General features: G+C 40.0%; 1 protein-coding gene across 5 annotated transcripts; it reads right to left on the bottom strand.

Annotated features, from left to right (window-relative positions):
• Positions 1-14217: 14217 nt before the first annotated feature.
• Positions 14218-21145, bottom strand: LOC307028332 (uncharacterized protein). Of its 5 annotated transcripts, XM_079663267.1 has the most exons (11): positions 20828-21145; positions 19782-19834; positions 19564-19660; positions 19305-19463; positions 18835-19058; positions 18522-18658; positions 18350-18443; positions 17884-18216; positions 17599-17770; positions 17263-17390; positions 14218-17131 (listed from the first exon to the last, which is right to left on the bottom strand). In XM_079663267.1, the coding sequence occupies exons 3-11, from the start codon at positions 19655-19657 to the stop codon at positions 16814-16816; spliced, it is 1659 nt and encodes a 552-aa protein (XP_079519393.1). In that variant the 5' UTR covers positions 19658-19660; positions 19782-19834; positions 20828-21145; the 3' UTR covers positions 14218-16813. The 5 variants fall into 5 exon arrangements, with proteins under 5 accessions (XP_079519393.1, XP_079519392.1, XP_079519391.1 ...); XM_079663266.1 differs by having other exon boundaries at positions 19782-21145; XM_079663265.1 differs by lacking the exons at positions 19782-19834; positions 20828-21145 and having other exon boundaries at positions 18835-18968; positions 19564-19774.
• Between the last annotated feature and the right edge of the window lie 4326 nt (positions 21146-25471).

Here is a 25471-nt window from a genome sequence, read left to right as displayed (position 1 = left end):
TATAAATGTACAATTTCAGAATCAAACAAGTATGAGAGCACTCCAGTGGCGGATTTAGGATTGTAGGAGATCCGGGGCTTAGCCCAGGAGTTGTCGGGGGGTGCAGGGGTAAAGTGCTATTTTTTACAAGTGGGAGGTCCGGGGGCATGCTCCCACTGGAAGATTTTTTTTTAAATATTGAAGTTAAAAGCATCAATCTGGTGCACTTTGAGAGCAACATTAACCCTACCTTAATAATACCTTAAAGCGGACAAAAGGCACTGGAGAACACTTATTCATTAACATCCTTTAATGAAGCAAACTAATGCCTTAACTCACTCAAATACAGTCGTTTACTTATTTTGGTGAAACGAATGTGCGTAGAGTTTTAAAGGATGCGGATAGTCTCACCTTGATTCTGGCGCATTGCTTATTGGTTTAGAGATACAAATGTTTATGTATTTATTGTCAAAGCATTTAATATATTCATTGCTATCGGGACGTTAAGAGCATTCCATGGAATATAACAAAAAGTGTTTTCTGAAATAAATTAGATACCCCATAGAGAACCACAGTGACGCGTCCTAAATCCCGGAAGTAAATTAGCATTTTTACCACGTCCGGTTCCTTCGACAAAAAACAATGCAATTTCTCCATAGGATTTTGGAAAATAGCTCCAAATAAGGTCTGTGTTTGACACAAATTGAAGAGACGGATCACGTTTTGTTCTACGACATTAAATACATCAGCAGTGACCCCGCTGGTGATTTTTGAAGAGTTTACGTGTCTGAAAAACGATGGTTACCAAGTGGCTGAATAGGACTACAGAAGTTGTCCAGGCCGTTTTACGTCATTACACCGAACACGTAAAAAACTCCCGCTAAGTTTGTTTTCCCTGTTCTGCTTGAAAGCAAGTACCTGCCTCCTGCAAACTGTTCAAACAAACACTTCAACTTGTACCATTTAGAATCTGTATGTTTGAATATGGATCTTAAGTTGACGTGTTGTTGAAGCAGCGACCCTGCTGCAGTTTGTTTATAGCATAACGTTAGCATTTTGCTGCGAAAATTATAAAAGTAGGGTAGACATGTGGATATTATCCGGCTGAACAAAACGTGATCCCTCTCTTAAATGTGTGTCAACCACAGACCTTATTTCCAGCTATTTTCCCAAATCCTATGGAGAAATTGCATTGCTTTTTTGACGAAGGAACCGGAAGGAGTTTACTTCCGGGTTTTAGGACGCGTCACTGCGGTTCTCTATTGAATTATGACTGAAGATCGTCAGCTGTCTTCCTCTCCCGTGTTGTTCCTCGATACGTAAAGGCTGCAGCACCTTTGACAACTTCTCTCTACATATCAAACATACCGGTAAGCCAGCATCGCTTGCTGTGAAAGCATATAACTCTGTCGTACAGTGACATATAAACACAAACCCCTTTACCCCGCACTCTCATTCACACACATCTACAAGGGGGGGGGGGGGGGGAGACAAGGAAATAAAAACAAAAATAAATAAAGGATGAATATTAAATAGTATTGCAAAGAAAAAGGGGGGAGGGGGGGGGATGCTCTGCTGAGAATTAAGTTTTGGGTTCTTCATCAATAGTAAGGGTGTCAATGTGGTCCAGAAAAGGCTGCCAGGTATTATGAAACGTCGTCAGGGAGCCCCTAAGGGAGAACCTAATCCTCTCAAGCCTGACGCAACTCAGGATTTCGTGAATCCATCTATTATGGGTGGGAGGGGAGAAATGTATCAATTTAAGGAGAATAAGCCTCCTGGCAAGCAGAGTGGTAAATGCGATAACTCGTGTGGTAATGGGTGCATTGGGCATCAGAGGAATTCCGAAAAGGGCAGTGAGGGGGCTAGGGTCCACTGTCTCACCCAAGACCTCCCTAAGTGAGTCAAATATTGCAGACCAGAACTCTGATAGTTTAGGGCATGACCAAAACATGTGCATGTAGTCAGCTGGAGATTGTTTACATCTGTTACATTTGTCAGACCTGTCAGGGTATATCCTGGCCAGTTTAGCGTTTGTGTAGTGTACTCTGTGCAGAATCTTGCACTGCAGTAAACTATGCCTTGCACATATGGAAGAGGAGTGTACCAGGTTTAATATACGTCCCCACTGATCATCTGACACGTTAATCCCAAGGTCCTGGTCCCATACAACTCTAAGGGAATTTAAGCAAGTAGGATTTATCTTAAAAATGTTATTATATATAATGGAGATGAACTTCTTTGAATCGGTCTTAAGTGATAGGAAATAATCAATTATCGAATCAGGAGGCCGACCTGGAAATTGGGGGTATTTCTTTTCCACAAAGTGCCTGATCTGAAAGAATCGGAACAAGTGAAAACTTGGAAGGTCAAATTTGTTGGCTAAATCTGCAAACGAAGAGAAAACACCACCAGCATAATGGTCATTAATAGACCGCAGGCCTTTGTCTGACCAAGTCCGGAAGACAGGATCCGAGCACGACGGGAGGAAAAGGTGATTGCGATAGACCGGGGCTAGACCTGATGACGCTTGTAAGCCAAACTGCTTCCTAAACTGACCCCAGATCTTTAAAGTGTTTGTTACAATCGGATTGTGAGCAACTTGTTTAACTGGAAAGGGCAATTGAGAACATACCACCGACCAAAGTGGGAGAACCGAAGAGGAAGCCTCCATCTGAGCCCATCGAGGGTGTTCGCCCTGTGCCAAATTAGTGTTCCAAAAAAGAAGCTTATTTATATTACATGCCCAATAATAATGGCGGAGATTAGGCAGTGCCAGGCCACCTTCAGACTTGGGGAGTTGAATAACTACTCTTCTAATACGAGCCCTCTTGTTGCACCATAAAAAAGAATTAATCTGCTGGTCGAGTGCTGAGAAAAAGGATTTAATAAATATTGGAATGTGTTGGAAGGAATATAAGAATCGAGGTAGCACCACCATTTTTATCAAATTAATACGTCCCATTAAGGAGAAAGGCAAGGAGGACCATCTAGCTAAGTCTGCTTTAAAGCGCTCTACTAATGGACTAAGGTTCTTGGCAAAAAGCTCCGTAAACGATTTTGTGATATGGATACCCAGGTATTTGAATCCCTCTGAGACCTTCTTAAAAGGAAAGAGAGCTTGGGGAAGTTTTTCAGCGAGGGTGTTAACAGGGAAATATTCGCTTTTCTGGAGGTTGAGTTTGTAGCCAGATAGCTTCTGTAATTGCTCTAAAATGCTTAGAATTATAGGAAGGGAGGACGATGGGCTGGAAATGTACAGTAAAAGGTCATCTGCATACAGAGAGAGCTTATGCAAAAAACCGAAGCGCGTGATGCCCCTAAATCCTTCCTCACTACGAAGCCATAAGGCTAGAGGCTCGACGGCGAGCGCAAATAATGACGGAGATAGAGGGCAACCCTGCCTATTTCCGCGAGAGAGCGAGAACAGACCAGACTTAACACCGTTGACGTTAACTGAAGCTACCGGAGATGTATAGTATAGAGTTGAATCCATGAGACAAAGTCCCTGCTGAAACCAAATGTGTTAAGTACATAGAACGAATATCCCCACTCTACTCTATCGAATGCCTTTTCTGCATCCAAAGAGAGAACTACTTCAGGGGTACTAGTAGAGGGAGAATAAATAATGTTAAACAACCTCCTGGTATTAAAAAATGACTGTCGTCCTGAGATAAAGCCTGTCTGGTCGGGGTCAATCAGGCCCGGCATCACCCTCTGGAGACGGCTAGAAATAACCTTAGCCATGATCTTAAAGTCTACGTTTAAAAGGGATATCGGCCTGTAACTGCCACACAAGAGTGGGTCCTTATCTTTCTTCAACAAAATAGTTATTGATGCCTCAGACAAAGTAGGCGGTAACTGGCCTTTCAGAAAGGCATCATTGAATACTCTCACCAGGATCGGGGCAAGTACAGAACAAAACGTTTTTAAAAACTCTGTGGAGTAGCCATCAGGACCAGGCAATTTACCGCTCTGTAAAGATTTTATAGCCTCTGTTACTTCAGAGAAGGTTAACAGAGCTCCCAGATCACCAAAACCTCTTCCATCAACTTGGGGATAAGCTAAAGTGTCTAAGGGGTTAGGGCTGTCCCAATCCTGTGGAGAAGATTCTGAGGTGTATAATTCAGAATAGTAGTCTGAGAAGATATTACTGATTTCAGCAGGGTCTGTTGTAATATCACCTGTTGGCGACTTCACTCTAGGGATCAGCCTAGAGGCACCGGCCACTCGCGATTGATATGCAAGCAGTTTGTCTGCCTTATCTCCCTGCTCAAAAAATCGTTGCCTGGTTTGCAGAAGTTCCCTCTCGATCTTACCAGTTGATAACAGATCATATTGAGATTGAAGCTGGAGCCGTTTTTTATACAAAATAGAGGTGGGATTAACCGAGTATTGGCTGTCTAAATTTTGGATATCAACTGAAATTTCTGTCAATTTGGATTGTTACGATTTCCTGAAATGTGAGACAAAAGAAATGATCTGCCCACGAAGATAAGCCTTAAAGGACTCCCAGAGTATATCACTACCAATATTCGGAGTGTCGTTTATCTCAAAGAAAAATGTGATTTGTGTTGCCAGAAAAGCCTTAAATTTGGGTTCGGACAGCAACTAAGGGCTAAATCTCCAGAATCTAGAGGGTGGTCTACCATGGGGAACATTTATTTCTACAGAAGTGGGTGCATGGTCGGAGATAACTATGCTATGGTATTCACAGGAAAGAACGTTATGTAATAGTTTATCGTCAAGTAAGAAGAAGTCTATCCGTGAGTAAGTGTGTTGGACATGTGAAAAGAAAGGGAAAACTTTACTGGAGGGAAACTTAGTCCTCCATGGGTCCCTCAATCCCAGCTGGTCGGCATGACATTTTAGGACTTTGGTCGAATTAGATAGAGTAGACTGCTTAGTGGACGATCTATCAAGCTCTATATCCTGGATCAGGTTAAAGTCACCTCCAATTATAATTTGATGCTCATTGAGATTAGGTATAGAAGTAAAGAATTTGGATATGAATTTGTCGTCGTCCCAATTCGGAGCATATAGCGAGGCCAGGACCACAGGAGTATTCTGTAATTTGCCAGATACTATAACGTACCGGCCGTTCGGATCAGATATAGTAGTGTTTAGGTCAAAGGTAATATCCCTGTGTATAATAATAGCTGCCCCTCTAGCCCTCTCGGAAAACCTTGAATGAAAGAAGTGACCCATACATGGCCTTTTTTTTTCACAAGACATTTCCGCCGTACGGAGGTGTGTCTCTTGTAAGAAGCAGATGTCTCCTCTAAGGTGTTGCAAATGGGAAATTACCTTGTTGGCTTTAGTGATATTGTTCAGCCCTTTAACGTTCCAGGAAACAAACCAGATATTTCTACCACTCACTGACATAATCCTTTAAATCGTGGCATAACCTGAGCAGAGAGTAAAATAAAAGGGGAGGGGGATTGAGAAAAAAGAAAAAGAAAAGAAAAAAGAAAGAGAAAAAGAAAAAAAGGGGGGAGGAGACAGACAGACAGACAGACAGACAGACACACACACACACACACACACACACACACAGCAAACCCCAATCCCATTGGGAGCATCAAACATGTGCATCTCCTAGGATACAAACCTTCCTGACGTCGGTCCGTCCTATCCTACCCCTACTTAACCTCCGTTCCCTCTACATTGAACAGTGAACACATTCTCCATTAAAAAAAACTGATTTAGCCGGCACAACCTACATCAACCTGGCAGAATAACACAAATTACCTGAGCACAACCTGCTAGTCACAAACGTATGTAAACAGTGAGACTGACATTCAACTTAAAGTGCAATATTTAGAAACAATGACCAGTCTACGTAAACATTAGCTTACAGGGAGTCCTTCGTAGAGTAGTATGATTAGTTGCTGTACAGTTCAGTGTAGCAATAGTGCAGCCCGGGCTAAGCTAACAAGCAGCTACGTTAGATCACTCAGTATATAATGTGGCAAGCTAGCAAATGGGCCATAGCTACTGTGTTTTATAGCAGTGCAAGCTACCTCTCTTTAGCGGCAATATACTTCTTAGCTTCCTCGACAGATGACAGCCGAACTTTGTCTCCATTCTCCGCCGTAATCATCAGCTTGGCCGGGTACTGGAGAGCAGGTCTGAGTCCGAGTGTATACAGCTGCGCCATTACCTCCCGGTACAGAGCACGCTGCATCACAACCTCGGGAATATAATCTTCGTAGAAGGTAATCGATTTCCCCTCGTACCGTAGATCCGCTCTCATTTTCCGGGCTTCACGGATGACTTTTCCTTTGGTCTGGAAGTTGTGGAATCGGATGATGACCGGCCTCGGTCTTTCCCCAGGCTTTGGCTTTGCGGCAAACGACCTGTGAGCCCGGAACAGTTCAGGAGAAGAAGGCTGGATTTGGTCCCCCAGAAGCAGAGGTAGTAGGTCGGAAAAGAAGGCGGTTGGTCTCTGGCCTTCAATCGACTCAGGGAGACCAATGATGCGGATATTCTTGCGGCGGCTGCGGGCCTCGAGGTCTGCCGTTTTCGCCCGCAGTTTAGCATTGCTAGCGGCTAGCTCCGCGCACGTAGCTTCCAAAGTTGACAGGCGCCCGTCGACCAAATCCGCATTCGACTCCAAAGAGGAAATACGCTGCCCGTGATCGGAGATAGTCGCATGAATCAGATCAACTTTGGACTCGAGTGCGGCGATGACTGTTTTGAATTCCGCTGAGAGAGACACTTTATGGCTCTCCAACAAACTGGTTAGCGCAGTCATGCTAACGTCGCCGGCGGCGACATCCTCCGTAGGCATGGAGTCTTTCTTGGCTTGCTTTGCGGGCTTAGATGGCATGTCTCCTTGAGGAATAAAGTTGCTCAGTCGTTATGCATCGACTAGTGCAAGTGTGAAGTGAATAACGAGGTTTTTACACAATAAAAAAAGTTGGAGGCGAGGGAGCGGAGGAAAGCACGTCTACTCCTCACTCTTCATTTCCGGAAGTCCCTCCGGTACTTTTCTTTGATTTATCCATAGTTCGCTCATCGAGCCGGGGGTCAGGTTATTCGCCTGCAAGAAAAGGCGCTAGCCCGGGACCGTAGCAGGATGTGACGCATATTTTAGTTGACCTAATTAAAACCGTTTTGTTTTTTATTTATGTGTCACAGTATCACCTCAAAATGCAAGATACGAAACATTTTCAACAATGTAAGAAAATATAAATAGTCCTACAAATACTTTTTTTTAATTTCCTTCTTATTTTTGTCTAAGCTCAAGGGAGCCGGAGCAGAGGGCTTAAAGGGCCGCATGCGGCTCGAGGGCCACGGGTTGCCGACCCCTGATCTAGTCAAATAAAGTTAGACTGGCTAACACATTCATTGTTCTTCACACGAGGCTGTGGTCACTGATGTGTATATTGTATTATCATATGTTTATTATAGCTTACAACACAATTGTTCTGATCTTATATTCATGTCACATAAGTAGACTATTATTGTCACAATTACTCCTGCCAGTTATGCTTCTGGTGTAACATGGGGGAAACAAATCTCTCAGGACCCTCAGAGCCCAGTAACTGAGAGACTGTCATGGTAAAAAGTGTCACCCCGTATGTTTACAAGACCTTAAAAGCTGCTTTATGTTGGCTGGCTCATGGCTCTTGATTATTACAATCAATGTAAATTTTCACTCTAAAAAGAACAAGTAAAGTGGTGTTGGGGCAGAATCTCTGCTCCGCGCCGTTCCTATATGAGCGGGTTCTCAAAAGAAGGAAAAATTCAAAGCAGCCAGGATAAGGGTTAAACAATAATCTGCATTAATGGTGCAAACATACAAATACATCACCGAATCACGAAGCACTCTGCAGAGTAGTCCGGGCTCAGGTTCTACCACCGTGTGAGACACGTCTCAGGAACGGCCAGTCAGAAACAAGAGCGCCGATCTTCAAAATGATCACAACATTTATACACAGAGTTCACTTCTGAGCGAGCTAGACAGTGAGTTGGCAGTGTTCCATTGGTCGGATTCCCTTCTGGGCGGGATCCCAGGTAGTAAGTGAGTTTGTTGATTCCATGTTGCTTCTGTGCGCGTGTGTGTGTGTGTGTGTGTGTGTGTGTGTGTGTTTCTGTCCCTCTGCCCTTAGGCAGATCCCCCAATCAATGATTTGGAGTCATGACAGAGGACTCTTTGACAGGACACATACTCATTCCCCCTAAACATCTTCAACACACACAAACATCGTATCATGTATCTTTAACAGAAGTTAATTGTTCTTATCGCTTAATGGCTTCCCTGAACTTCCCTTCACCCCAAAGTCAGCTTACTAGGAATGAATACATTTTATTGATAAGCTCAAAAGGACCTTTATCTCATTTACTGCTGGGTGACCCAAGTCTCAAGGCCTCTTTTGGGGTCTGTAGGAGATAAATCATTAATTCTACAAGGCTTCAACTGTCTTGTATCTGAGGCACATCTCCCTTTGGGCTAATCAATACGGGTTTTAGCAATTAGCAGAGGAAGCTAGAGATTCAGGGCCCCTTCCTTGCTGGGAACTGCAAAGCAGATGTCAAAGGTCATAAAACCACCCTTTTGACTACACATGAAAAGTGGAAGAAAAGACTATTGCTTTAATTTATTATTACTAAGTAGTGGGACATTGTTTCAGGAATATATGAAAAGCCTCTCTATTATTTAAACAGTAAAAATGTACTTTCAAATTTAACACCCACGAATATATAAGGTGACATTAAAATGAATATACCAGATTGAACTTTCCTGCCATAACACGTTACTTTAATACTTCAAATAATTCAAATAATATTTCAATTCCCCCTTTTGGTCTCGCCCCACGAGACCAACTCACATAAGACATTTGAAACACAGCTACTGTCATTCCTTGCCACTGTGTCTGCTCCCCAACAGTATACCTTTGTGAACAGAACACAACTTTCAATGTCAGTGAAGGAACTATCAGAGTGCAAACCTGAGTGCCAGAAAGCAGCAGGCTTGCGTGTTGTTGAATCCTCAGGCCCCCCCCCCCTCAGCGGAAAACGCCAACAAGGGCAGCTGATAGGGAGGGGGAGATGCGGCCTTTCCTTCAAAGGTGGAACTGATTAATCTGATCAGAGAGAAGTAGACTCCTCTGCTGCCTCGAGAAGTCCCCCAGCCCGCTGACAGCCGCTTCCGAGTAGTCTGCTGTAGGGATATCCGCGAGGTCCTTCTCCTCCAGTCCGATGATGACAGCTTCCGAGTCGTCTGCTGTAGGGATGTCCTCGTTGATGATAGCCAGGTCCATCCTGATGTCCTCCATGGTCCTAGCCGGTGATTTCCTCGCCGCACACTGGCTCCAGTAGTACCAGATGTCCCCCTTTGCTCCTCGACGGACGGCATGAGATGTCCTCTGGGTCACTCTGTAGAGGCCGGAGAACCTGGGGTTGAGCCACCTTCAGCCAGACGAACTCCGCTGTGTCGGCCTCCTGCTCCTCGGGTCCCCCTTTTGGCGTCAGCAACCTGTGTGGAGAAATCTGATACCCACCCCTCAAGTCTACGCTCAGGGCTTCTGGGCCCTCCGGTGTTTGACCCACCACTGGTAGGCCGCTTCAGAATTCGAATACTTGGCCTGTGTCAACAAAATAAACCCCAACATCTTCAGGTGAACTAAATAACATATCTCAATAGCTCTGAATTTCTGACAAGCATCTGTGTTATTATAAATGAAATCCTTGAGATCCTATTTAAAATCTAAATATAATATGAACTGCTAATGTCTCTGGTAATGGAACACACTAATGTTATGGATTAAAAACAACTAAAAATCATGATACTGACAAAGTGAATAATTTCCTGGTGATACTGCTTCTACCCGTCAGTGCTTAGATATTATCAAGCTGAAAAATGAATACAGAAATCCAACATACTGTCATCAAATGTCTTTCTATTATGAATTTAAATTAAATGTACATCCCAATAATGATCTAAACCAAAAAGTCTATGGCTTTTACTTCTTTACCAGGCTAGTTACAAGATGTTGTCTAAATTAAATTCTATCTCAATACATTACTATGTTTTAACTTAGCTGTAATATGTTCTTTCTACATTTCAAACCTCAGTTACTTTAATACCTGTTGAAATATTACAAAATTGTTTTCATTATCACAGTTCACCTTCTCATTCTCATTCTGGAATTACCTCTCTCAGTAGCCCCTTGGCCACTGATTCTGCATCTGTGTTACCTGTTATAACTCAATCAATATTAGAAACATGTCAACATTAATCAAACAGTATCTTATCCCCAGATATGGAGCAGGTTAAATCTAAAACTGTCAATCAATGGTCAGATTTAACATCTGAGTTGGGGCGGCAGGTTTCTTCCAGTCCCTAAATGAAAAAATCCCACACTCCCCCTTTTTACACATGTACACATGTTTAACAAAATCCTATATGGGAAGAAAACCTTCAGGTAACCAGTGGTTACAAGAAAATACCAAACATCATTCACAAAAGTACATCCATCATTTGTCACAGTAAACACTCCAGGGAAAATAAGTGTTTATTTCCAGCTGGCAATCCTAAAAGAAACAGAATCTTTAGATTTTAGTTTGAGTTTTACATTTGCAAACCGCCAACTCCTGTGGGAATTAGAAACGGGTCACATGTGGTTTCCCCCTTTTGCAGAATTTTTAGGAAACCTATGTTTCCCTTGGAGCTCCAAAATAATATATTGACATGCTCGGTTAATTATTGTTTTAGAATCATGCAGTTGCACTGATCACATGCAGAAATACATTCACACTCACTCTGTCAGGTTGTAAAGTCAAGTTTGGTCAGCCCCAGAGTTTGTCATTGATAGTGCTTTTCTCAAGTCACACTGTCAGTCAGGGTCAAAGGTCATTTGGTCTCAGTCTTTTTGGCCATGTGTCGTGCTCTGAAGAGACTTTAATATTTTACTAGCTGGAGTTGTACTAGTGACATCATTGTGTTGATGTCAACCAATGCAACAAAGTTTTTTCTCGTGTTCGCAGCACCATTTTCTTCAGATGTTTAACAAACAAATTATCAATACACTTTATTAATATACCACCCCTAGGAAACACAATACCTGACAAATGTTCATGCAAGGCATTCTTAAGTGAACCTGCAGGAAACGGCCTTTTGAATTAATATTCCAAATTAATCAATAATAATAATAATCCATTTTATCAATTTGTTTACCCTTAGAAGTGAACATACCTCATAATGTTACATCAGGATGTTAAACTAAGCTTTAGCTAAATCAATCATTATTACTGTTTCAGATCTAACTGGAGGTTGAACAAACAAAACCTTTCTTGTTTACATCATGCAAACCACTACCACATTTTCCAATTTCAGCATCAGCCTTGTTACTCTAAAATTACGTCTTAAATAGGAATATTAGAAATAAAACAAATAGTTAATCTTCAGAAATGTTCTCAACAAATGGAGAGTAATGCAATCTCTCTATCTAGTGAATATCCAACATATTTAAAAAATGTCAGATATACAAAAATAAGCCTAAATACTCTTTTACTATTAAAGTCTAAAGCTAGACCTAAGCTGAATAGTTTTGGTAATGGACAATTTAATCCAAAAACTAAACAAAACTGGACCTGTGTTCCTATGTGTTCTTCAAAATACATGAGTAAATACCTTGTGAAGTATTCACAATATAACTAATCCTCTCTAGGATATGAAATCCATTCATCTTTAACCAGATACTATTTCCCTATTTATTTTTAGTTCATGATAATAATGGTATAACGTCTACACGTTTACCCATAGCTAGTCACTATGTCAAGATTATCATGTGTGACATAATAATCAGATGTTTTGTTTGCCAAAAAAGTATATTAAACTTGAACCTTTTCAGTATTCCAGACCATCATTAAACAATCAGCCTCCTTTCCTAAACACTAAGCATATCGTTCTACACCACCTTCTGATAAACTCTTGCACAGTTATGCTGTAAAATCATTGCATGATTTCTTCAGAGTCTGAACAGACTAAGACAAGCCTGTCTCTTGATCTTGTCATATTGAGAACAGTCAATGATTCATTGTCCTCTTCAGCTGTAGTCAGTGGCAGGGCCCCCAAAACGCTAGAACCGGCCCTGGTCAGTGGGCTCCAAGGAAACTCTCTCTGGCATTGGGATGTCCTGAGGGGGAAGGGACCTCTGGATCAATGTGATACAATCAGCAGACACACGTTGTCCTCTGTACAGCAGAAATCCCCAAAAACTGCAGTACCTCTTCACACCACTGTTGCCTTGACAACGAGGCACAAGCAAACTGTCAATACCTCCTCTGAGATGTGTTCTTTGCACACTTCTTCTGTTTCTGTAATGAGCAACATTTCACCAACACACTGATTCAGAGTACAACCCAAAGGTGGCGCACAACTATCCAATGCTGCTGTAATCACAGCAAATCAGCTACTGAGAAAAACTCAATGTAAATCTCTCCCCCAGCGGGTTACAAAATAAACCAGCTGAGTGTATATGGTCAGGAATGCTGAAACATGTGAATGTTAAACCCATTAATGGTAACAGTCTTCCTATTCTTCATTACTTCAGTTCTAAGTTAATAGGCAAAACTAAGACACCTTTCTTAACCACTATAGATTCATCTTTTATCTACTTGCTTATTCTATTCTTTTTCAAATTGTTTATCTAAGTTGTGTGTTACAAGCATGGTTAGATTTGTAACAGAATATAAAACTAACTGTATTCAGCGCTATATTTTTAAAACAAGTAATCTGATTAAAGTTAATGAATATATTTTTGGAACACTTAAAGGAATTATTACAAAATGTAATCTTCATTATTACTAAAGCTGAAACCTAAATAAATCATCATGGAACCTTTTTCTGTCCTCATTACTTAATTGTTTCAATAAAAACTAAAAAGCATTGTGAAAACTCCCATTTTTGAGAACATCTCAACACTTTTATTCCATCTAAGCACGAATGTTTATGACAAACTCGTCCTATTAATCCCAAACGGTATTTAATGGTATCAATTGTGAACTTTCTTAATATTAATTGTAAATGCAACGTATGTTCTCTTTAGAACAAAGATAGGATAGTTGCAGCTGAAACTGGTTAATAGCAATGTTCTGTTAACCTAGATAAGCCTGTTGTTCTTATATCTAGTAAATATATTCTTATTTTATGTTACTCACAAAACAATATGACATTTTCCAGAATAGTAGTAACTCTATATAACCTGTACTCTCTCTATACTTCTTCAAACCATCTGACTTTTCTCTCTCTCTTCCTCTTTGCGCCCTGCAGCTGCCGGCCCAAGCTTCTCTCATCAAAACCTCTTTTGTTCTCCAACTGTGTGAGATGGCTTTTAGCCTCGTGCAGCACCTCTGTCATGCTTAAACATTAACAGATTCCCTCTGACTGACAAACTTACAAAAACCTTCTTTTTACTTTCTACTCCTTCATCATAAACTTAAAAACACCATTGTGGTGAATCGTTTACGTTTTCAGTTTCCTATCTACTTTAAACAACCATCAACTGAGAGTAACTGTATATGATAACAACAACTCCTAAATCACATTACAATATATATTTCCTCCAGTGAGTTCGTTATTTCATGTCTAACAAATTCTCCTCTGTCTATGTCTTATTGTAGATGGAAAAATCCACCTATCATATTTAATTTGAATAAAACCTTACCCTTAATGTACTTCATATACTCAGTCAATCTCTTTTTACTTTCCCCTAAGGTTACTGTATGTAATTTAATTTTCCTTGAAGTATAATTTAGTACAATCCTTAGTTAATGACAAATACCATAAAATTCACAACGCAATGCAACGGTATCAATCATTTCTCAAAGACTATGTTTAAATAGCAGCAAATCATTGTTTCTTATTTATTTCAATATATCTACACAGCAAAATTAGCATCCCCAAATGAACACTGTCAGATTTGATTTCAACACTTTGACAGTGTCTATATGGGTCCACACCACATAGAGTTAATTTAACTCTTTTTAAAGAGTTGGTTTCTTAACACTATTCAGAGTAATTATTAACTCTATATGGAGTTAAAATGTAACTCTTTCATAACACTAACCAGTGTTAGTTTTTCTCAACACTTGCATGGTGTTAAATATTAACTCTCTCACAGAATAGTTTATTAACTATGAAAGTGTTACTCATATATCAACACTATAAAGTGTAAATAAAGCTCTAATAAAGTATAACAATTACTAAAAAAATAAAGTAGGCTAAAGTTGTTTGAAACAAGATTTATTTTCAAACATATACAAACAAATGCTTTTGACACAAAAGCATTTTAAAATACATTTCAAAATACACAGCAATATGGAACAATGTATGCTCTCTCATTTTCATTAGAGTATTGCCTATCAAAGGGTCTAACATAGGTGAGCTGGTCAATACAAATAACAGCATGTTCATTGCTTTGGTCCTCTATACAGTAGGCATGAAAGTGATCATCAAAGTACAGCGTGTGAACAGTGCAACCAATTATGAAAGCACGCTGCTCATGAATGATGATGTTGCGTATTTTCATGAACACAGGTAGGTCATGGAATGTTCCAGTGCATATGTATAGATCAATTTGGTATTCAGTGCCATAATTTTTGACCCATCTTGTAGTTGAAACCTCTGAAAATGCATCTAAATGCAACATCTGACACAGTGATTCTGCACCTTCCAAGCTATTTATTGTTTTCATTTTTAAAGGACCAATCTCAAACCTTTTAAAATAATAGTTTTCATAATAAAAAGCCATTTGCCGCTGGTGTTGCTTAACAAGAGATTTTGTAAGGTTTTTGAAATTTTTTACAGACCTTTTAAAAAAATTATGTTTTGCTTCGAATCGCATACACCACATATGGATAAGAGGGACAATTTTTTTAATACATCTCGGATAGTGAATCATTAAGTGGTGTTTGGGAATCAATTTCTTATCAGGAAACAACACTTTGAACATGTTGTGGTGGTCACAGATCAAATGTTTTAGGTAACTTATCATTCCATCAGTCAGGATAGGGGAGAAAACAATATTAACTATTTGCAACAAAAGGAGCAAAAGGTTCCAATACTTATTTTCTCTTTCAACCACATCGCCAAAGATAAGTGGGGTATTGCGGAGAACACACAATGACTGAATGGCGTTTAAACCTAAATGCTTGCTGTTGTCATCCAGTTTTAAAGCACTTGGTTTGTTTTTACGTTCCAGGTAACCATAGTTAAAACTCTGTACCCTGTCTGACAGTGCATTCAAAGAGATGTAACCATTTTTCATTAGGTACTGAAAGAAAAGCTTTAGCTCATACTGTACAACACCCTCTAACAAATCATGCATTATATCAACTGCAAAATTGTCAGTGCTATGAAAATACTGCAATGAATTGAGCACACAAGATGTTTTAACACCATAAATGGAAGGTAGAGCAGGATCTTCACTTAATGCATTACAATGTTCAACGTGAAGTTCTCTGGAGCGCAGGATCAGCCCAGGATCAGTCTCAGTGAACACAGACTGAAAGTCTTTCTTGTTTGTTAAACAAAACCTGCAACAGTTTGTTGCGTTGAAAGACTCGACGAAGCCCAGCAAGCCATTTAAAGCGAGATTGTCGCCTGTCACTTGAAATACCGACCCAAACAATGGTTGTTCAATAAATGGAAGTTTGATTCCTTCTGTTTCTAAAATGTTAAGATCATCAATCAGAGGCTTGAGTATTGCTTCAAATCCGTATTTTTTTAGATCTTGGGTGTAAAAAAGAGCTGCAAGATGCACATTCATAAGCACAGAGTTAAACTTTGGTGTAAGGTTCTTTAACGTAAAATAAACACAACCAAGTTTATGGATCCCCTTCTTAGAACCTAATGGGTTAGCGGTTTCAAAGTCATCGTAATATAGCAAAATCTGTAGAGCATGTCTATGTTGTGAAAACAGAGGATGATTTTGGAAATACGACCCATCATTAATGTCTTTGTAAGTCCCCTTTTCACTGCATTTGTCTTGCAAGAAGCATTCTCTTATCTCACTGTTTTTCAAAATAGATTTTATGGTACCTAAAATCGGTACATACATGTATTTGTCTTTTACAGGAATCTGACTATAGACACCTGTAGTTCTATCCCTACGTGTATCCAATCGCACACCAAGGATAAATTCTTTAGGCTCAACTAATTCCCATTTTTCATAGAAATATTTGTCTCTCTTTGTCACTGTGTTCAAGGTTGAAAATGGATTATCTAATTGATTTAAACTGTGCTCTATTTTCTCATAAATGCCTGACTCCATAGTTTGAGGAGAAAATGTTTGAAGAACTGCTTCCCGTGCTTGATTTTGAACATCATTGACAACTTCCTCCATTGAAGAAACTATTGTTTGGACGGTGCTTTCAGAAATACCAGAAGCTTGTAAGTGAGAAACAATAGATCCGCACATGTTATCAAGCGATTTCTGTGTGATAACAGGGGGGACCTGTAACATGGTTGCAGAAGTTGTTGGCTGCTCACTTGATTCCATCTCAAAATGTCTTTGTGTCTGTGTGATCACTTCTTGGTTAGTATTGACCTGCTCATCATGGTGATGTACGTTGTTAAGGTGCTTTCTGAAGCCATTGTATGTGCAAAAAGATGAAGGACATCCTTGTTCTCCACATCTTAAACGCAAGCTTTTTGCAGGATATAAGCCGTGCTGAAATTTCAAATGTTGACAAAGAACTGAACAATTGTTGTGGTGCGTTTTACAAACAAAGCATGTAAACATGCTCAGGCACTTTTTGGAACTGTCCTCTGAACTTGTTGAACTAAGTGCAAAACTGGGCTCTGCTCTTCGTGAATTGGCTGTTACTCACGCAGTAGTCGTGCTCTTAGTTCTTTGACTCGTGGGCTTTCCTTTGCATTACCAACATCGATGTTGTACACCGTTGTTTGGATGAAGATGTAGAAATTGGAGAGAGCTTCATCATAAGAAAGGCTGAAGACATAGTGAGCTTTGAAAAGGGCATCAAAAGCAGCCACCGATGTCTGAGCGTTGCATGGTATGGGTTTGTGGTCCACAACGATGACGAACCTCTGGATTTTCTTCCTTTGCTCACCAATGCAGAGGAGGAAGGGCTGTCTTGCTTCAACTTTCTCCAGGAATGTGGTGAGGCTGGCTCCCTGCTGTAGATTGAATGACAAATGTAGTAAGTGAGGAGTAAGATTTATTCTTGCAGTCTTATATCAAACTGCAACTGCAACACATCTTACATACAACCACAGCACAAAAAAAAGAAAAATCTAATGGTACATACCTTAAGAAATCTTACAAGATGGTTTGCCGCCTGTGCTGAGCTTATCTTGGCAGTTTTTTTATGGCCTCTGGGCGTAGGGGGCAGGAGATGCAATAGCAACAGGAGAGCTGAAATGTCACCATCCCAGCCTTGAAAATAAACAGAGGAGAAAGTATTAGAAAAAATATATAAATTGAAGCTGCAGTCAATAATCAAGGGACCATAGAGGTGAATCATTTTTGAAAATTATAATTTTTCTAGGGTTCCTACTTGAGTTGTAGTTGAGGCTACTGTTACATATTTAACTTATTAAACAGGCAACTTCTTTATCTTAAAAACACAACTGTTATTATTTACCAAAGTCGTTCTCAGTCTCAGGGTCAAAAGCTGCCAGCAGCTCCTCAACATGAAGATTTGAGGGAAGACTCTGGCATTCTGCAATGACTTTGTTCTTGAAATATGATGGCCACTTTGCCAGGAACTTCCTGGATACTTCGTCACCAAACATCATGGAAAAATCCTGGTCAATCTTTAAACAAAGACCATGTCCATAAAAAAAGTTATTTAAACGTACTTGATATTTTTAAGGAATCTGTTTTCAAATATTCAAAATACAGTTTAATAATCTTTACATTTACTTACCAATTCAGGTATGTCAAGGAAACGATGGAAGACGTCTAAGACTGAAGATGTTGCATCCTGGTCATGAATCAGCTTCTGTCTGTACTCAAAGGTGGCTCTCATCTTGTCTTTGACCACACCTTTGTCTGTTGAATGTCGAATTATTGAGAGAGCCTCCCTGCACTCCTCACCGAAGAGCTGCTCACCAATCAACAGAGATTCTCTTTCAGTTGTTGGGCCGTCCTTGAAATTAGGCCTGGAGCGCCCACGGAAGCCGTCATAGGTGTTGCGTTGGACTGTCTTCAGTCTCCAAGCGAGATAGCCAGTATTGGCATCAGGGTCATAGTAATGCTCCTGCTCACACAAGCATTCACACGAACAAATCACAATAAGAAATATATATCAAATATTAATCAGAATCATGGTCTAATGACATAAGTACTACAACAACACAGTTTACAGACTTCAAGGAGAGCTTAAAACTTACATATCCATGTTTGGAGTATGGATCTTGGAGATATGGGAAAAGGGTCACAATTCCCAGGGCATAACTGGTTCGCACACTTGTGGGTGGAATCCTTCTTTTAAAAACAAAATTATTATTACATTTGTGTCTGATCCATTTGGGTTTTTCTTAGTCATTTTTTGTGATTTCTTACCCATATGATTCTGTCATTTCTGCAACCAGAATGTTTATCATCTGTCTACGTGTGGCATCTGACAGAGTTTTGGTTTTGTCATACTCTTTGAAGATTTCTTCCCCCTTTGGATTGGACTTCAAAACCGCATCAACCTTCTGCCAAACGTTTTTTTTCAAAATATTAGGGTTAATGATTAAGCAAATTAAATATTTCTAGGTAAGTACGTTTTTTATTACAATATTACAAAAAAAGAGTATACGTTGCATGATCATAGTATAATTGTTTACTAATCTAAACATTTGAGACAGTTATATAGGATTTCAAGGTTTACCTGTCTTGATTCTTCACGATCCACTTCTCCTGGACCCCTCTTTCTGTTATTTTTCGATGAGAGGATAACAGTCGAATCAGATGAAATGGAGGAAGATGGTGATGGTGTAGGGTTCGGCAATGAAGCTGGTGATGCTGTAAGATCGAAGATTGAATCAGCTGATGCTGTTAGGTCCGGCAACACTGATGAGTCTGATTCGTCTTCTACAAAATTAACCTCGAGATCTAAAAATTGACACAGGAGAATAAAAGAAGAATAAAAAAAGTGTTAAGATGTTATGATATGTAAAAAAAATATTTTTTTAAATGTAAATAAAATGTTGTTGATTAACACATAATTTCAAACTATTTCCTAAAAATGTGTTGGTACAGTATGAGAAAGTATCAGTTGTATACATGCAGTAATATTGATGCATCCATATTAAACAAAGACTGAGTCAAATCTTCCAAACCTTTATTTAACAACCGTACCTGTTACTGGATACTGGCGGAATCCAACCTTGAAGTTTCGGACCCCTGATTTAATCAGTTCATCAAATATGTCGGCATCAACCTCAGTATCTGATGTATCAGTCAGATTGAGCAGGCCTTCAGTTAGAAGTTGAGACTCCAGACTAAATTTGTCTGTAACTGGGAGATATAAAAAATAAATGACAATACCATGTCATTTAGACTTCCAAATTGACCTTTTTTAGTGACTTACGTTTACAATTATAATATAGATACAAACCTTCTTGAAGAAACCGGAGAAAATCAAAGTTTTCATCAATTTGTGGAACTTTAATGTATTTCTGGACTCCTCCATATTCCACCTTTGCCAGCATTTTCTGTATACATTTTAGTAAGTTAATGAGAAGTAGCTTTCTACACAATGTTATGTAATTACAATGAATAAATGAACAATCATTGTTAGACATCACATACATTATATCACATAATGTATCTTACCACAATAATTGCGAAGAGAATATATTAATCCATCTGCCGTTTTCAAAAGCAACCTTAGACACAAACAAGCTTTTGTTATTTTTATACAAAAGACAGCACCTAAAAATGTAAGATGTCACACAAAATAATTGAATACTCTTAAGTACAACACTGTAGGTGATCTATGCAAGAGATAAAATAGGTAATAAAGCAATGCCAAATTGAATGCAGAACACCTAAAAGAAAAATATAGCTCAATCATCGTAAAAAAGCTGTAATGCTGTGACGATACATTATTTGCCACCAGTAGAAGCTGCTGGGAGTCTTCCAGCAGCTTCTACTGAAGCCTTACGAGTAAATCGCCAGAACGCCGACACCTCCTCATCTCCACCGCTCCCATGTTTTATTTTGTACTCTCTCTCCGTTGATGCGCGGGGCTAATGCTAATGCTAATGCCGGCAAATACAATGGCGGCTAAATTGTTCAGAGTTTTACGGGGCGTGGTTTGCACTTCGCCCAGACAATCGAAATTGGTACTTTTTTCTCCCCAGGATAGTACCACCTCTCTAGCAGGCACTAAAAATGGGGGTAAAAGTTCTCTGAACTAAGTTCTCTTTTTGGTGTGAACGCAAAATTCAAGGCACTATCGGAACTAAACGGGTAAATTACTCCGGTGTGAAGGCGCCTAGATGCACCAGTAACATTAACCTTTGATGTAGTCTTGCAAGTTTCTATGATTCATTAGCAAATAAACGCAAGCCTTCAAAACAGGGATCTCATTAAATATAATACTACCGATATAACGTTCCCACTCGGTGCCTGCATTCACATAAAGGTTATGTTTGTTTGGTTATACGTTTTTTCGGCTTGGTTAGCTAGTGCTAACTCTAGCTTAATGCTAAAAGCCCACAAGCCAAACACATCTTATCTTAGCGGTGACTCGCCTGTCTTATAACACAGGAAAATAGTATATCACACTTTTGTCATGAAAACGGAAGTTTTAGCGAACTAAGAGAAATACCAATAACAAAACACAACATTAACAGAAATGATTTTAATTTACTTACCGAACAATGTCAGGGAGCAGTTAGCCGTCACGGCAAGACTCTGGTTTGAAGTGGCTAGTGCTACGGCGATGGGGGCGTGGTGATACGTTAATTTACACTTAAGGTGTTAGGTTTGGAGTTAAGAGTTAAACGTTCAGAGTTAATGTACTACAATTACACTTACAGATTTGATTTATAGATATTTCGTTTTGACACTCGTTTTTAACACCAACTATTTGTCTAATGAGAGTTAAATATAAGGGATTTAACTCTATCAGGAGTATATTTAACTCTACTCTTGTTTAAATTTCACCAACACCAAAATATTAACACTTCTCAATTTGCTGTGTACCACTTCAAATCACACCTTGATCTGTTAATTTTCAATGTATTTCCTTCCAACTTCAGGCATTAGAGAAAAAAGCAAGCAGACACACTCCGGGCTGCTGCTGCTGCTCTCGAGAGGAAAAAGGGGGGGGGGGTCTCACAGACAAATACTGACACCCCCCTCTCTCCCCCGCTGGGGCTTCTTTCAACAATTAACACTTCTGCTATCCTTTTATTCAATTTGTTCTGCTTGAACCCACTGTTCTCGTAAGCTCTTAACTCACGCTCCTCTCGTTCAAATTCTCCCTTCATTATGACTTCGTATCTATTGATCTGACTTACTGTCTTTGTTACCAGTAAATATTCACAGACTTCGTATCTATTCATCTGACTTACTGTCTTTGTTACCAGTAAATATTCACAGACTTCGTATCTATTGATCTGACTTACTGTCTTTGTTACCAGTAAATATTCACAGAAAAAATACCCCGTACAGTCTATTCAGCTTTTATTGTCCGATGTTTATTCCAACAAGTTTAGCGAGCCTCTCAGCGCGCTTCAACACCGTCTTTCAACGATGTGACGCTGACATGGAGTCGTAACCCAGGCTTACAGAACTCTTTATCGTGACGTTTGGCTTTATAGATTCAACCCCCACAGAACAAAGGATTAATGAGGTCCGGTCACTTCAAAATTGCTTTTTGAAGGTTGCGTTACTCTCCTTTGGATTTACTTATAACTCAACTTCGATTCCTATGAACCTAAGAATTATTATTCAGATTTGTTCCGGATGCCGTCTGAAAACGGGCACTGAACATCCCCCAACGAGTCTTCAGCCGTCTCCTTTCTGAAAAAAGTACGGGGCCTTTCACCTTCGTCTTACATATCTCGTTGATTCACTTTTATGTTATATAACTTTCCTAGCTATCTAAAATATGTATTTGTATATTCCACCGCAACAACTATGACACCGGAATATGTCTCTGATAACTCTAAAATTTAGTTTAGCCAATTACAGACCTTCGATAGAAACAGGCTCGTCTGCTCACCTTTCAATTGTAGGATCCTCATTTTAGTTGTCAGAGATTATTCTAGGCCTCTTCTCCGGACCATTCGTCCGCTGGCTGCTGATTTTCCTCTCAAAAATCCTACTCATGACGTCACCACGTCATGACGTCATCACGTCGGGGAAACACCATTTGTTGGGGCAGAATCTCTGCTCCGCGCCGTTCCTATATGAGCGGGTTCTCAAAAGAAGAAAAAATTCAAAGCAGCCAGGATAAGGGTTAAACAATAATCTGCTTTAATGGTGCAAACATACAAATACATCACCGAATCACGAAGCACTCTGCAGAGTAGTCCGGGCTCAGGTTCTACTACCGTGTGAGACACGTCTCAGGAACGGCCAGTCAGAAACAAGAGCGCCGATCTTCAAAATGATCACAACATTTATACACAGAGTTCACTTCTGAGCGAGCTAGACAGTGAGTTGGCAGTGTTCCATTGGTCGGTTTCCCTTCTGGGCGGGATCCCAGGTAGTAAGTCAGTTTGTTGATTCCATGTTGCTTCTGTGCGTGTGTGTGTGTGTGTGTGTGTGTTTCTGTCCCTCTGCCCTTAGGCAGATCCCCCAATCAATGATTTGGAGTCATGACAGAGGACTCTTTGACAGGACACATACTCATTCCCCCTAAACATCTTCAACACACACATCCTATCATGTATCTTTAACAGAAGTTAATTGTTCTTATTGCTTAATGGCTTCCCTGAACTTCCCTTCACCCCAAAGTCAGCTTACTAGGAATGAATACATTTTATTGTTAAGCTCAAAAGGACCTTTATCTCATTTACAGCTGTGTGACCCAAGTCTCAAGGCCTCTTTTGGGGTCTGTAGGAGATAAATCATTAATTCTACAAGGCTTCAACTGTCTTGTATCTGAGGCACATCTCCCTTTGGGCTAATCAATACGGGTTTTAGCAATTAGCAGAGGAAGCTAGAGACTCAGGGCCCCTTCCTTGCTGGGAACTGCAAAGCAGATGTCAAAGGTCATAAAACCACCCTTTTGACTACACATGAAAAGTGGAAGAAAAGACTATTGCTTTAATTTATTATTACTAAGTAGTGGGACATTGTTTCAGGAATATATGAAAAGCCTCTCTATTATTTAAACAGTAAAAATGTACTTTCAAATTTAACACCCACGAATATATAAGGTGACATTAAAATGAATATACCAGATTGAACTTTCCTGCCATAACACGTTACTTTAATACTTCAAATAATTCAAATAATACTTCAGTGGGTATATGTTATGTGGATTTAAGCATGATCATGGTTATGATGCAGCCCTGACAAAACTCAGGGACTTTGGGGGTGAAAACAATGAATCTCAGTTTATAGTCTAATTCCTGGAAAACGATAAGCTATAAATTCAACAAATCAAGCTTAGTGATGTGATTTAGTGTGGTCGGGACAGCTGAATCAAAGTGACTCGGACACTCCCCTGCCTGTTAACGTCTTTATGACTCTGCACAAGACTTTAATGATCCCATTGGCGAAATCAGTCTGGTGCTCCAGCAGCACATGGAATGGGATTCCTGATACAAAGAGCATACAGTAGTAATAATAACTATAAGGGCCACTCGCAGAGGCAGACCATATCACAACCGAAATGTGATGAGTTGTTCTTTGTCCAACTCTACAACCTTCCACCAAGTTTCATTCAATCTGAACAATCCTGCTGACGATCAACAACCCAAACCCAGGCTGCTTTGTCGGGGTTATACTGATTTGAATAAAACATATCGGAGTCGGTGGTCCCTCAGTCCCAGCATCGCTGTCAAAACAGTCAATTTGGTCACGTGGTACACAATACAGTCGTGCACGTGCGTCAGAGGTGTAGAGAGGTTCTGCCTGGCAGGAGGTAGAGGAGGCTGGTGCCCGCACCAGGCTGTGCGACGCTCCGTCTCTGCGCCCAGACCCGGCGCACCCCGCCTCTCATGGTCCTGCTCCCTGGGACATCAGCGCACCATGCGGCTGCTCGGCGTCTTCACTCTGCTGCTGCTCTCCCTCAGCTCAGGTATGGACGCTTCTCTTTATCAACACGTCACAGGATTACATATCTATTATACGGGGAAGCTTGTAATTTGAAGCATTGATTTCCACAAATTCACTTTTGACAACAATTAGAGATATCATCTCGCTGTGGTGCGCGCCGCGGTGCGTCGAAAACCATCCAGGGTTAAGTTTTCATAAAATAACCGCTGATCAACAATTTGGAAACCGGAGGAACTCCACTTTAAACCGTGTAATGTGTCCCTGAATTTTACCCTGTTCTTCATCACAAGAATGGTCCGCAGATATCATTGTGTCAGAGAGCTGGTTTCTCTGTCTCTGATGGCAGTTATCTTATCAGCAGGGAAGACAATCCTTTGGCTGAGCAACAGTAACAATCCAACCATTTTAAACAACTCAATTACAGTAGTATTATATTCTGTAATGCGGAGAGGATGTGAAAATAAATAAATAATGAACATATTCATAAAAGAAAGGGTACCTTACAACTGTCCTTATTTAAATGTAATTTCATCCACCTCTGAAAAATATGTATTATTACTGATCTATACGCATAGCTTTTATATTTACTGCCGGATGTTAAATGTATTGAAAGGCAAAGTTTAACTGTTGTTGATTAACGGTAAAATATTATGTTTTTAGACTTTTTAGATAGTTAATTCACCGGCCCTTTTCAATGCTAGCAGCGTGTTTAAATAAAAAAAAGTATTCACATTTCTGACAAATGATGTGGTTGAAGAAGTCCCTCTTAGTAAAGCTGGACTATTGGATCTGGTGATGCTGAACACAAATCACTTTTTTTATTTTACAATGCTACATTAAAGGACAAAAGTGTTAATGCAGATGAAAATACTGAAAGGTGAAAGAGGGCGGTCAGTGCATCAATGACTTCAAGACATAAAAACTGTTTATCATTCCGAATAAATTAGTGTTTGAAGGACACACAATAATGCCAGTTTGCTGACACATGCATGACTAACATACAGGGGTGGGCATCGAACCTCTCTACATCCGATTGGACGGTGCCCACTTACAGCCCCCCCCCCCCCACCAGCCGCCCCCTTATATCATGTCATATTAAGTTGCAGGACAGTATTATGAGTTCAGCTTAGCAATGATTTTACAACCTCTCCTTAACTTAACAATGTTCAAAGCTAAGAAACATTGTTCTGCTTCCCTCCTGCTTGTTTTTAGGAATGCCAGACCACAAACAATTTATCTTTATTTATATATATATTTTCCTTTCTTTAACAATGATTATTTTA

The sequence above is a fragment of the Notothenia rossii genome (genome assembly GCF_949606895.1).
Source record: "Notothenia rossii genome assembly, chromosome: 2".
NCBI classification, from domain to species: Eukaryota; Metazoa; Chordata; class Actinopteri; order Perciformes; family Nototheniidae; genus Notothenia; species Notothenia rossii.
The sequence above is the reverse complement of the archived record's forward strand: the minus strand, read 5'-3'. Positions and strand labels throughout refer to the sequence as shown.